This window comes from Coffea arabica, chromosome 11c (genome assembly GCF_036785885.1).
Source record: "Coffea arabica cultivar ET-39 chromosome 11c, Coffea Arabica ET-39 HiFi, whole genome shotgun sequence".
NCBI classification, from domain to species: Eukaryota; Viridiplantae; Streptophyta; class Magnoliopsida; order Gentianales; family Rubiaceae; genus Coffea; species Coffea arabica.
In genome coordinates, this window is record NC_092330.1 from 34070883 (window position 1) to 34085000 (window position 14118).

The 14118-nt window shown below is 42.5% G+C and overlaps 2 protein-coding genes across 2 annotated transcripts; both read right to left on the reverse strand.

The window, feature by feature from the left end:
• Window positions 1–11291: 11291 nt before the first annotated feature.
• Window positions 11292–13065, reverse strand: LOC113716078 (UDP-glycosyltransferase 83A1-like). The gene is made up of 2 exons (XM_072070108.1): window positions 12627–13065; window positions 11292–12295 (listed from the first exon to the last, which is right to left on the reverse strand). The coding sequence occupies exons 1-2, from the start codon at window positions 13063–13065 to the stop codon at window positions 12021–12023; spliced, it is 714 nt and encodes a 237-aa protein (XP_071926209.1). The 3' UTR covers window positions 11292–12020.
• LOC140016560 (UDP-glycosyltransferase 83A1-like) lies at window positions 11409–11882 on the reverse strand. Its single transcript, XM_072070107.1, has one exon. It carries the CDS (start codon window positions 11880–11882, stop codon window positions 11409–11411), a length of 474 nt encoding a protein of 157 aa, XP_071926208.1.
• Window positions 13066–14118: the final 1053 nt, after the last annotated feature.

Here is a 14118-nt window from a genome sequence, read left to right on the forward strand (position 1 = left end):
AAATAAAAATACGTGTGACCTGGGGACCATGACCCTATTTATAGGTAACATTCTTGTTATCCTTTGGAACCCTATTTCAGCCCATCATAGAAATAGAAACCCTTAAGTCTCTACACATTAAAGGCCCACACCCTATTAGACACATTAAGTCCAAACTATATTTGATCACTTTAATTGGGTTTAATCTTAATTGACAATTTGCAATAAATAATTATTTACATATAAGTCCAATGTTGGATTAAGGATCCAACATAGTTAAGGTAAGAAAACAAATAATTGATAAATAAAAGGAAATTCAACCATGTTTAGAATTATATTTATATGTAATCAACTTGATGCACTAGTCAAAAACCAATACCCAATGATTCAATCAGGTCAAAAAGTAACATCCAAAGGAACAAGCAAGTATTTATCTTTCCTTCAAGAAAAGTCTAATTTTTTCTCCTTTACAATTGTATTATATTTTGATTCACAATCATTAATTTATGACTTAGATTTTTTTTATGATTATTAATTTATCAGCTGTTCTTATCTTAAATTTGTATCTTTGAATTTTTGTGTTAATTTGTATAGGGTTAATGTCTATTCATTGAATTTAGTTAATATTTATGTGATTTTGTTTCATAAGTTAGTTTTCGTGTTTTACTTTATGCTTTTGTCTCTTATTATTAAAAACATTTAGTTGTTAGTTATCGTTTATTAAACTTTAGTTTTAAGACTTTGATTTCAAGTTAGTATTCATCATTTGTTTTGATAATATTTTGTTACTTAGTGTTTGATCATTTGCTTCCTTTAAACCAAAATTCTGTGTGCGTCCCTGAGTGGAGTCATGACTTATTGCTTATAAACTTAATATGATGTTATTAATATACAAAGTAGAAACTTTATTTACGATTACGTTTTTTTTATTGCGAGTATTCTTTTGCATTTAAATTTTAAGTCATTTTAGTAGTAACTAAGTTTGTGTTGTAATAGCTCCAAAATAATTGTATCATAGTAGAGACATCTAGAAGGTAATGTGAGGTAAGTTGGGAATTTATCATAATATCGAGGGCAATGTTAAAGGAAAAAGACATTTTCTAAATTTCAGGGGAGACAACTATAATTAAATTTGTAAAAATTTGTAACTGTTTTTCCACCTAATCTTTAAAATTTGCAAAGTTGAACGGGGCAGTTGTCAACTCTCGCAAAGCATGGCTCCGTCCTTATCTACAATACGTATGCTACAACAAAAAATGTACACTCTAGTGACAAACGTTTGGCACTTACTTGAATCATTCCTATATAAAAAGTATGACGAGACTTGCTAACAGGAAGTGTGAGAATGTGAGCATATTTTGATCTTAGTTTTTGCAACTAAATTACCCTTATATTCTTTAATTAGAGTTATTACACACCTTTTAATGAGAGTTATTGCATTTTAATCATGATACTAATAAGAAAAAAATAAAAAAAAATTACATCTCAAAAATGTTGGTAATTAAGATTAAAAACTACCCATCTACAACTATATTCACCAATCATATCCCTCATTTCCAATTATTGTATGTATTAAAATTATCTCCAATTATTATATAATTAAGTATGATAATTAAAGTTAACTATATTTTATATATGTATTGGTTTAGAAGAAAATTATGATTAATGAGAAGACAAAATGTCATAAACAATCAATGGAAAAATAAAATGTTAATTGATGATTAAATTCACTACATTATATCATATTAATTAAGAAAACTCCCAAAAAAATTTATTGATAATTATAAAAAATTACAACATAAAAGGCTTACAACTACTGAAATTGATAAAAATTTGTTGTATCCAAATCAGAATGTTTTAGTAACTATTTTGCTCAAGTTTTGTTGCATGCACTGGTTTGAGATGGCATAGAGAATTTCCCCTGTTTACTGTCACAATCCAAATAAAATATGCAACAACTTAATTTAGATACGATAATATTCCATTTTAAGAGTTTTCATAATTGTAATATGCACAATAAAGTTTTAATTGCTTTGTATATAATAAGCATTTTGTGCAACTGGCAATTGCTTAATTTGTTTATTATATGGCTTCTTAGTCAATATTATACCAGCAATTTAGTTTAAATATGATAATCTTCCATTTTCTAAGTTTTAATAAATGTAGAATGCACAATAAACTTCTAATTACTTTGTATACAATAAATGCATTGTACAACTACCAATTGCTTAATTTTATTCAATATATAGTTTCTCAGTTTATATTCATAACAACAATCAAAGTTTTACACAGAAATTTAGTCTATTAAAGGTTTTATATCTTGAAAAGATGTATTTAAGTGCAAAACACGTGAGTTATTACTAGTATTAATAAAGTTGTAGAGCATCAACAAATTTTACTTAACTAACTACTCCTAAAATGGTCAGCCACCAAGAGAGATTTAAAGCTCTATTTGGGTGTAGGTCAAAAGATCAAATCACTTGGTTTGCATTCTAATATCCAGACTTTCCTGAAAATATTTCGCCACGCGCGTAGTCTTGACATGTGGTGGTTCACCAGGTTTCTCTTGACTTCTTCAGGTCCCCCTTCTCCTAATGTAGAGTATTCTAGTTGTTTCCCTTGGTCTCTTTAGATCCCTCATCCTTTAGCGCCTCCTCTTTTAGCATAGAGTACTCTAGTTGTAAAATAGAATTTATCGTGTCGAAAAAAAATAAATTCTATTTATTTTTTTAGAAAATTATGTTATCAAACGCAAGTAAAATAATTTATTTCACAAATTTCAATCACTTTTTATCTTTCCAATCACTTTTTCATCTCACATAAATTACATCACAAAAAGTGCTACAATAATTATCTCAAATAAATCATCCAAATAAACTCATATCCAAACAAACTCAATACTATTGAACAAAAGTAAAATGTACGGTAAACTCATAGAGGCCCCACATCGGCTGTCCCCGAGTTCACCCGGTAGCCCTCATGACAGGCCCTCATCGACCTCTCCGGCTCTCCCCACCTCACCCTGATAGCCCAATTGCCATGGCGCACCTGGTCTCTAGTCACTAATTTCAGTCAGCCTGTAACATGAACCAAATTCTACTTGGCCTGACAGAGACATTTACCCTTCCATTGATGTTGGGTGCCAAAGGCATATACCTTGAGAGGGGAAGATGCTTGAACCAAGGACTTGCACTTACTAGGAGTGATTCTATTTCAAGATCTCTCAGAAGAACCTTTCAATTTAGCAGCTAAAATTACAGCAAACATTGATGAGTGAAGAGGTGACTTTCGGATCAACCGGCGGTACCAAAAGGCGGGAATGATCTCCTGGTGTGTGTACGGCCTCACGGAAGTCGCCTGCTCAAATTATCAGAGGTGGGGCTGGATCTCCCGATTTTCCGCTGACGATCTAGTTAGTTTTGATTGGGATGGAAATTAGCAAGAATTTCCAGAGAGTAGTTCTTACCAGGTATCTTTTCTTGTGTGTTTTCTGACTGAAATTCCCGTATTTACACGGGACAATTGGGAGGAATGAACAATTGGGAGGAATGACAGTAAGATTCAACTTTCTAGGACCTGACAGATTGAGCATGTCAGTCTGTCTTGATGGATCCGTGTTAGGACAGGCCTTTTCAGACGTCCCGTCTCTCTGCAGATGTCAGTCTGTGATCTGATTTCAACGGTCCCATCAGGCACAGTAGAACTTCATGATAGTCACCGTGGTGGCCGAGGTGATCGAGATGAATAGTGGAAACTCAGGTGTGCGACTCACCTCGGTATGGTAGGCCGAGGTGAGAACAAGCAAAGCCTTGTTATTGAGAGGGAGCCGGCTTAAAGGAGCCGAGGCATTTAAGCTGAGCTGAAATGACCACCTTCAATGAGTATTCATGTCTTGTGGTACCATTCTATCTTGTATCCATTTGATTTGCAACTAGATGGGCAAAAAAATATCATGGAACATTGCTGCTGTATAGTGAAGAGGTGATTTCTGTGTTGCTGAGGTGAGCCCTTCGAACTGGAGAAATGTTCTGGACGTGGCGATCACCTCAGCTAAGTCACCTGCTAAAGTTATGAGGGGGGTCTGAATCCCCCGGTATAACTCCGACGCTTAAGTCAGTTCGGCTATAGAGTAGCAAAAAAGTAATGGGTGAAGTTAGAGTGGTTTTACCAGAAATTGATCATCCCCCCTCTTGGTAGATACGCTGGGTATTTATAGGGGATTTGTTGGGAAGAGGGACTGGCAGCACGGGTCCCTAGAGATCGGAGATGGTCAGTGCATCTGGTGGATTTGACTGGCCTTTATGAAAAGGTTTGATTGGACACGCCGCCAGGTTCAGGCGGCGTGTGTCAGACCAGCTGTCCATCATACGTCAGGCATATCAGGAATCATTTCCTATCTTTTGTAGGTGTCCATTAGTCAGCTGTCACCTCAGCTAATGGCCTAGAGATTACAGCCGAGGTGGCACGCAGGGTACGATCACCTCGATAAGTAACGGGCCGAGGTGGAGCCTCAGGAGGTATCAAAGTATGAGGCCTCGGATTATCTGGGCTGAAATGATCATCCTCACCAAGCCCCCCAAGCCTCGAGAAGGGCGAGGTCGTGGTTTCCCGAGGCCGTTCCTTCCCGAAGCTAACGTCGTATAGAACACGCAACACAGCAAGGACACGTCAGGACTATATGGATGGGACTGAGAGAGGGGTGAAATGATGGCTGTCAGTTATAACGTCGGATCCGTAAAATCAACTGTCAGATGAACAGTATCTTCATTAATAAGGAGAGAGAGGGGTGCTCTAGGGAAGCTCAAAGGTGCCGCCTTTTCGGTTTCCCCCAGTTGCCTATAAATAGGGGCCCTTTTAACCGTCTCATTCTTCACCAAAAATCTTGAATCACCTCAGAGCCCTGTTCCTGCGCTTTTTCACTTCGGCAATTTCTAAAACAGTTTATTCAAACTAAGTTTACTTCTTTTTCTTTTGCAATAATGGTTAGAACGGCTCGTACACACAAGGAGACGGTAAGGCCCGACTTTACCGAGGCAGAGAGGCCTGACCCCTCTGAAGAGAAGACGGCTTCCGACGTCGGGGAAGGAGGTGCGGAGACATCTCACCGAGCTGGGACATCTGCGGGGCAGCCTGAGGAGATCGAGGCCGAGATCCTGTACAAAGATGACCTCGGGAATGAGATCCGTATGGATGAGGGCGTACAAGAGCCGTCTACTCCTCCGAACGTTGATGCTCTTAATTATGGCCAGATGCCAGCCTTCAGCAGTGTCATGGAGCAAGCATCGGTAGCCGAGGTGGTGCGCAAATATCCCTGGAGAAGGGACTACAGCATTTATCTGCCCCGGCCACACCAGTCAGCCGCGCTACCACCGAAGGGCAGGGTAGCCATTTACGTGGACCAACTGGAGGCCGGGTTCAGAGTACCAACGACAAGATTTCTTCGAGACTGCTTGAGGTATTGGGGGGTGAGAATCACCCAGCTCACCCCTAATGCAATTCGAGTCCTCGTCGATTTTCAGTTGCTCTGCCGACACCAAAAGATAGAGCCGACTGTCAACCTCTTCCGCCGATGCTACTCGCTGAAGAACAGCGGGAGCGAGAAGGGTTGGTTCTACTTCGGGAACAAAGTCCCGAAGTTGGTGGTGGATGCTCCGAGCTCAATAAATGAGTGGAAAAGAAATTTCTTCTTCGTTCCGGCAGAGGACTTTCCCAGGGAATTCTGGTGGAGACCACCCACCTCGGTCAAAGAGACGTCCCCGGGCAAGTTGGAGGAGCGCAACTTTCAGAAATTAACGGGGTCAGGTCTCAGAATTAACTGTTGGGACTTTTCCGAAGTTGTGCTTGTAAAAGACGGGATCAGCCGAGCACTGATCAGCTCGAATCACCCCGTTTTCTTCTCTACTAGGCTCCAAAAACCTTGTACTTTTCCATTTCCCCTTTTTTGTTTTTCCTTCTTAAATTCTAACTAACTTTTCTTCATCCTTTGCAGTAGTGAAGGTTTCTGACTTGATAATTTCGGGAAACGTCGAAGTGGTGAAGAGGGCAACCAAAAAGCGTAAGGATGCTGTTGAGCCCTCTACCAGGCCGACCAAGAAGACCACCGCAGCGACGGGCGACCGCGAACCTGCCGTGGTGATCGTGGGCGAGAGCTCACACACCTCGGTCACTCCAGGAGGTTCCCGAGCCTCGGCGATTTCTGTGAGAATCCCTTCTCGTGGGGTCACGATTGCCACTCCACCTCGGGGTCAGGGCGTGACCGTATTCCTGGATAACCCCGTCACGGGGTCATCTTTGTTCAACCTCCACCACGTGCCTTCCAAAGCGGCCGAGGAGGACAAAAGGCACCCCGGAGCGCATTGGTGTCCGGAGTGGGAAATTAACGTCAACGACCGCTGCATGAACCCTCTGGTCGCTCAGGAACTTTTGGTGCATTCGGTGTTGCCGCGAGATAGCACTTATGCCAGAAAGCTCACCCCAGGGGAGCTAATGCAAAGTGCCTCGATCTCATGGGCTTCCACCACGGCCTTCTTTGCCGAGATGATCCAACGTTATGGAAAACTCATGGAAAACTATGAGCCTCCTGCTGAGCTCCAGAAGAAAATTGCCGACCTGGAAGAAAAGCTGAAGGCAACCGAGCTGAAGCGCGACAAGGCCGAGGCGGCTAAGAAGAAGGCCGAAGTCGCGAACAATTCCCTGGTGACTGCTCTTGATGAGGAGAGAGAAAGAATGGCCTAGGAAGAACAGTCGACCAAGGAGGCCATAGACAAGGCCGGGGTCACTGCCGTGGAAGCCTTCCGGACGTCGGAGTCTTCCACCCATGACCTCGGCGAGCTCACCCTGCCGAGTTTCATGTTCGGCTATACGTCGGCCATTAACGATGCGACGTCCTTTCTTTCTTCTGAGCAGCTGGGGTCCCTTCAAAGCGCTCCACACTATAATGAGGATGCCAAGGAACTGTGCGACCGGATGGTTGAGGGTATCCAAGCTGGAAAAGACCTAGCCGATATCCGTGCCGAATTCAACAAGTGGTTCCAGGAGTTTGAGTTGGATGGTGACAGCGCTGAAGGGGGCCACGCCGGCGGAGGAGCTGAAGGGCAGCAGGAAGCCGAGGCGGGCGGAGGAACTACGGGAGGGCAGGGCTCCGGGGCAGGGAATGCTTAGAAGCATCCCTTTTTTGTAATTAGGGCCGAGGTCATGGGTAGCCGACCTCGGTCCTCCATCTTCCGTACTTCAATAAAATTGATTTCATATTTTTGCATTCTTTCTAATTGAGTTCAGTTTTCTTCTCTTGACTACTGTTTTGTCCCCTTATTTTTCGCTTGTAATGGAATGAAACTAAGTGAGAAATAACTTAAAACTTAGGATTGAAAGTACGTACCCTTCAAGGGTAATACAATTTGAGATTTTCGGCATGTCAAATTCGGGGCACCCGAGACCCATCTCGGTAGGCCAATTTACAATATCCATTTTGGCTGGACTCGACAACACGGTAGGTCCCTCCCACTTGGGATTTAATTTTCCCTGAGGTTCAGCTCAGCTGACTGAGTTCTTCCGGAGAACAAGGTTTTTCGGATTGAATCGCAAGTGCTTGACCCGGGCATTGTAGTAGCCAGCTAAGATATTTTATAAATGGCGACCTTGGCTGCGGCCATATCGCGCTTCTTTTCGGCAAGGTCGAGGTTAACTCGCCGTTCCTCTTCGTTGATCTCGGCAGTGTATGCAGCCATTCGTGGGCTGGGAGTGATGAATTCGGTGGGGACGACAGCCTCGGACCCATAAGTTAAGGAAAACGGGGTCTCTTGGGTTGCTGACCTCGGCGTAGTCCGGTAGGACCACAGCACGCTGGGGAGCTCTTCCATCCAGGATAATCCTGCCTGGTCTTGAGGCCATGGAGGAGAGTTCGGTTGAAGTTTTCAGCTTGTCCATTTGCCTGAGGGTGTCCAATCGAGGTGAAATGCTGCTTAATCCCCAAGTTTTCACACCATGCCTTGAAAAGATTATCCGCGAACTGCCTGCCATTATTCGAGATGACCACCCGGGGCAGGCCGAAACGACAGACCACACTTTTTCAAAAGAATTTTTGAACAGCCGCCCCGGTGATGCTTCTCAGAGGCTCGGCCTCAACCCATTTGGTGAAATAGTCCACGGCCACCACCACGTAAGCATAATTACCTGGAACCCTGGGGAATGAGCCAATGATATCAGTTCCCCGCTGCTCGAAGGGTCATGGCGAGGTGATAGGGATCATAAGATTGGTCGGTTGGTGGTGCTCGGGGGTATGATACTGGCAAGAGGGACAGCTAAGGACCATGACCTGGGCATCTACCCTCATGGTGGGTCAGAAATATCCGAGCAGTAAGGCTTTTTTAACTAGCATCCTATAGCCAACGTGAGCACCACAAAATCCTTCATGAATGTCTTGCAGGATCCTCTCACCTTCTTTCGGCGTAATACACCGAAGCCAAGGGCCGAGGTATGACCTCTTGTACAGATAGTTGTCCCGAACAGCATACCGAGCTGCCTTACGTGGCAGTTTCTTGGACTCAGCTCGGTCCTCTGGAAGTTCACCCCGGCTAAAAAATCGAACCAGCGGTCCCATCCAGGTGTCCCCTGGGTAGATGGGGTATACGACCTCCCCAATATATCCCGATTCGACCAAGACTTCCACGAGAACCGTCTTGTTCAAATCAGAAAACGAAGTGGACGCAAGCCGGGAGAGGGCATCAGCCCTTCTGTTCTGAGACCGCGGTATCCTTTGGATTTCGAAGGACTCGAAATGCGTCACCAACTGGAGGACTTTAGAGAGGTAGCGGTGTATCACCTCTTCTCTGGCCTCGTATTCACCCAGTATTTGGCACACAACGAGTTGGGAGTCGCTATAGACCAAGATATGCGCGGCCCCGAGCTTACGAGCTAGCTGCAGGCCGCCGATGATCGCTTCGTATTCGGCCTCATTATTAGAGGCAGCGAAGTCAAATCTTAAGGCATATGAGCACACTTCTCCTTGGGGGTTTTCAAGGAGCAAGCCTGCTCCACTATCCTCACTATTGGACGAGCCGTCTACATGCAAGACCCATCGTTGCAGTTCGGCGGGAGCTAGAGTAGTATCTTGAGTGGTCTTATTCACCTCATCGAAGGTGAGTTCGGCTAGGAAGTCTGCAAGAGCCTGAGCTTTAATTACCGTGCGAGGTTCAAAAGATAGGTCATACTCTCCCAGTTCAATGGCCCACTTAGTGAGGCGTCCAGAAGTCTCAGGCCGTGATAAGACTTGCCGGAGTGGTTGGTCAGTTCTTAGGCAAACGTGGTGGGCTAAGAAGTTGGGCTTGAGCCTTTGAGCTGCATGGATTAAGGCCAGCACGAGCTTCTCCGCCGGAGTGTATCTGGTCTCTGGACTTCGGAGGACTCGGTTGACATAGTAGACAGGCATTTGTACTCCTTCCTCCCTTATTAGCACGGCACTTATAGTTTCGACCGCAGCAGATAAGTACAAGAATAACTTGTCCCCTGGACGATGTGAGGTGAGTGTTGGGAGGTGGTGAAGGTATTCCTTCAATTGTTCGAAGGCCTGTTGGCATTTCTCAATCCAAGAGAAGCTATCTGCCTTCTTTAGTACCTTGAAGAAGGGCAACGCCTTAGAAGCTGACTGCGATAAAAATCGGTTCAGGGCTGCTAACCGCCCGATGAGCCTCTGGACATCACGGATGCACCGAGGTGGAGACATCTCTTGAATTGCTCTCACCTTATCCGGGTTCGCTTCTATGCCCCGCCGGGAGATGAGGTAGCCCAAAAATTTCCCCGAAATGACCCCAAAGACACATTTCTTGGGGTTCAACATCATTCGCGTCTTCCGGAGGACCTCGAGGACCTCTTTTAGGTCGGAAAGAAACGTGGAGGTCGTTAGGATTTTAAGAAGGATATCATCTACATAGGCCTCAACATTTCTGTCGATCTGAGATTTGAATGCTTGGTTGACCAAGCGTTGATACGTGACTCCGACATTCTTTAGTCCGAAAGGCATGGTAGTGTAGCAATAAGTGCCTTTGTCAGTGTAGAAGGCCGTCTTTTCTTGGTTTTCCTGACTCATTCCAATCTGATGATACCCCTTGAAGGCGTCAAAGAAACAGAGGATCTCATAACCCATTGCTGCCATGTTCCGTGCTCTACACGCTTGTTAGCCTCGAGAAGTGACGACCTCTAGAGACCACAACCTCGCTCTTCCCGAAGCTTGGGGGGCTCAGTGAGGATGGCCATTTCAGCTCTGCCAGTCCGAGGTCCTATCCTGTGGAGTCTCCTGAAGCCTCACATCGGCACGTTGAATACCAACGTGAATGCAACCTATTTATCACTTCGGCTAAGAACCTCGGATCGTACGCCGAGGTGACACCGGAATAATAAACAATTACTGAAAGCGGGAAAGGGCGTCTGACACAGGTCATTGGAATGGTATAAAGCTGCTCTGACACCCGCCGTCCGTATCTGACCACTGCCCTTGCACAGCTTTCCACACTGACCAGTCAGATCAACCTGATACGATGTCCTTGTCAAATCTCTGAGGACCTGTGTTGACAGTCCCTCTCTCCAAGTTGTACCTTATAAATACCCAACACCTCCATTGAGGAAGGGGATGGTCAATTTCTGGTAAAACACTCTAACTTCACCCATTACTTTCTTGCTATTCTATAACCGAACTAACTTAAGTTTCGGAGTTACAACGGGGGATTCAGACCCCTCTCATAACTTTAGCAGGTGACTTAGCTGCGGTGACCACCACGTCCAGAACGTTTCTCCAGTTCGAAGGGCTCACCCCAACAAGATAGAAATCACCTCTTCATATAGCATTTTCGTTTGAAAGGATTATTTCTACACTCGTGGGGTTACACTTGATTATCAATACCAATGCAATCACTAGTTTAGAGAGTCATCACTGCAAGTACGAAGCACAAATAGGAGAAACTTGTTAATACCATTCTTTCTTGTATCCATTTGATTTGCAACTAGATGGGCAAAAACATATCATGGAACATTGCTGCTGTATAGCATTTTCGTTTGAAAGGACTATTTCTACACTCGTGGGGTTACACTTGATTACCAATACCAATGCAATCACTAGTTTAGAGAGTCATCACTGCAAGTACGAAGCACAAATAGGAGAAACTTGTTAAAGGAAGAAATTGAAATAGGTAATAAAAGCAGATAATATTAGTAGTCAGTCCTGCTAAGAAAAGAATACAAGAGGGGACAGGTCATAGACGGAGGCTTAGCTAAGAAAAATTCCGTGTTGATTGAAGGAAAATCACATATGAAATATGCTAACATACCAATAAGATGACATAGTTTTGACAGTAGCCGTATAGACTATTATTCCTGTGTTCTGAAATACAACAATAAGCCGTACACACATAGTTGTGCTCAGAGCACACATAGTTGTTCTAATCATCCTTAATCCACTTGACTAAGTTGTCGAAATTCTTGTCAGAACATCCATCTTCTTTAAGACTATTCATAACCTTTGCTTTTAAATCCAAGGCCCTCTCCCTGTAGCCTTTAACAGTGACTAGCTGCTCAATTTTGTTCTCAAGTTCTCCTTGTGCAATGATTCCATTTTCATCTTTTTCTAATCCTAATCCAACCTTCCAAATATCACATATGTAGCTTTTGTTAGCGAACTGGTCTCCAAAGCAAGGCCAGCAGACAAAAGGGACACCATTGCTCATGCCTTCCATTGTAGAATTCCAGCCACAGTGGCTGAGGAAGCAGGCAACTGACGGATGGCTCAGGACCTGTTGTTGAGGTGCCCAACTGGCTAATCTTCCTCGTCCTTGTATTCGATCTCTGAAACCTTTTGGATATGCACAATCTGTTTCTGCAGTTAAATTACATCTCACAACCCAAAGGAATGGCATATTGGTGAGTTCAAGTCCCAAAGCCAGTTCTTGGAACTGTGTGTGGTCAAAAACTGTTAAGCTCCCAAATGCAACATAAATGACTGATTGGACTGGTTGTTTATCAAGCCACTCCAAGCAATCCGAGTCTTCGGACCACTAGGAACCAACTGGTTTTCCAAGCCGGTTACTGGCTAGAAGAGGGCCAATAGGCAACATTTCTAGGAATGAGGTGAAGACTGATGCCTCTAACTCATTACTTGAGTTGCCGATAATCCTATCAGCCAATTTAAATGTTCTGTTATTTATTGCCATAGCATAAAAAACAATACCCCGTGTGGTCGCATCACCGACACTTGCCCAAGCAAAGTGTTCAGAGTCCATGGCTAATGTGGCGGGTGATAACTGAACCATCTGCTTCTTCATGATAGTTCCTGCCACAAAATTTGCCTTGACAAATGTCAAATTTGATAATCATTGATCTGGCAAAGCTTTTTTTTTTTCGTTTGCTGCAAAAATTTCCTTGCATTGATGAAAACTAATTCACTTGATATGTTTTTCAACTTTCAACTTATTTTGAAGCATCCAAAATTGCACCACCCTGTTCCTATGAGTTTGTTACTTTGCTTGCATTTTGATTTTTACCTTCATAGGTTCCAATTCTAATAAACTTTTTATTGTTTTACCATTTTATGATTACAAAGAAGTAAGTGCTTATATGAAAATGATGAAACTATAAAAGTATTATGCTGACATGAATCTTACCAGAGCTGTCTATGATTCCATCATCAATGAGCTTTGGAATATTGAGTTTCAGAGCATATAGAGCTGCTGCTACAGGCGAGAAGGATACTACCCTAACTCCTATTTTCTTCGCAACCTCCAGTGCCAAACCCAAGAACTCATCAACAATAATGCATGTGATTTTGTCACTTTCAGATTGATTTATCTTCTCAATTAGAGCCTCCAGCTTTGTAGGGATTACACGAAAAATCGCCTTCATTGACTTCGCCGCATCATTTCTGTCTTCCCACGATTCCAGGCCATCTAATCTTCCCCAGGTTTCCCCCCTCTCTCCTCTCTTTCTTTGGTTTCCTTTCTTCCTCCCTTCTCCCTTCCTCTCTCTCTCTCTCTCTCTCTCTTCCTTCGCTATCCCCAGAAACCCTTTTTCCTGTTTTCCCCGAAGCTCTCCCTCTCTTTCCATCTTTCTTGTTTTTTGTCTTCTGATCTCCACCACCCCCTCTCAATCTCTCCTCCCTCTCTCAGTTATTTCTCTTCCTTGTTTCTCCTTTCCCTTCAGCCGTTACCTCCTCTCCCGGTTTCTTTTTTCTTGTCCGAAGCCTTCTTGACCGCAGCTCCCTTTTCCTTTCTTGCTTGTTCCAGATTTTTCCCTCATCTTTCTACACCTGTCTTGCCACCTAGCCCCTTGCATGTGTTGTGCAAAAAACCAAGACGCATGTCTAATGCTCACCTAATACACTTAGCTACCATGTATGCCTTCCACCTATTTTGTTTTTTTTTTTTGTTTTTCAAAAAAAAATTTAAGGTAAACAAAATATTAATTCCTAATTGAGATTGCCTTGCAAAAATTTTATTTTATTTGGAATAAATTGAATTTGAAAAGACTAAAAATAAATTTTTTCTGAGAATTTTCCTTTTTTCAGAAATTTAATGCAAAAAATATTTCAAAAATGATGAACCTAATTCAATAACAATAGGTAATTATCATTTTGTGAATTTTGATTAACTAAAAATAAAATCAAATTAAAATCGAATTAAGAAGAATTGAAATTTTGGTGTCTACAAGTATAAAGAAAACAGTGAACCTTTCAAATATAGTGTTGCAATTTTGTACTTGAAACAAGAAAAAATAATGCTGGATAAGTTAATTAAGTAGAGTATAAAGATAAATGGAAGAACTGGAAATTTAGATGTGATTATATTAAATGGCAATTAGCAAAAGTAGTATATGTTAGTATTGTGAACAAAAATGTAATTAAAAATTAGATGAAAATTAGATTTTTGCATATGCGCATGTTGGAGCTGAAGTCCCTGCATATTGTTTAATCATAACTAATAGTATTTTGTTGTAATAAAAATAAAAACATGTTATGTTCGTAAATAAATTTTTTATCAAAATAAAAGGAAAAAGAAAAGAATCAAAGAAAATTCGTACCATGACACAAATGATGATTGTGACAAGTGTCAACTAATGAAATATTAGCCTCGTTTGGTAAATGATTTTTTTTTTTGGTAT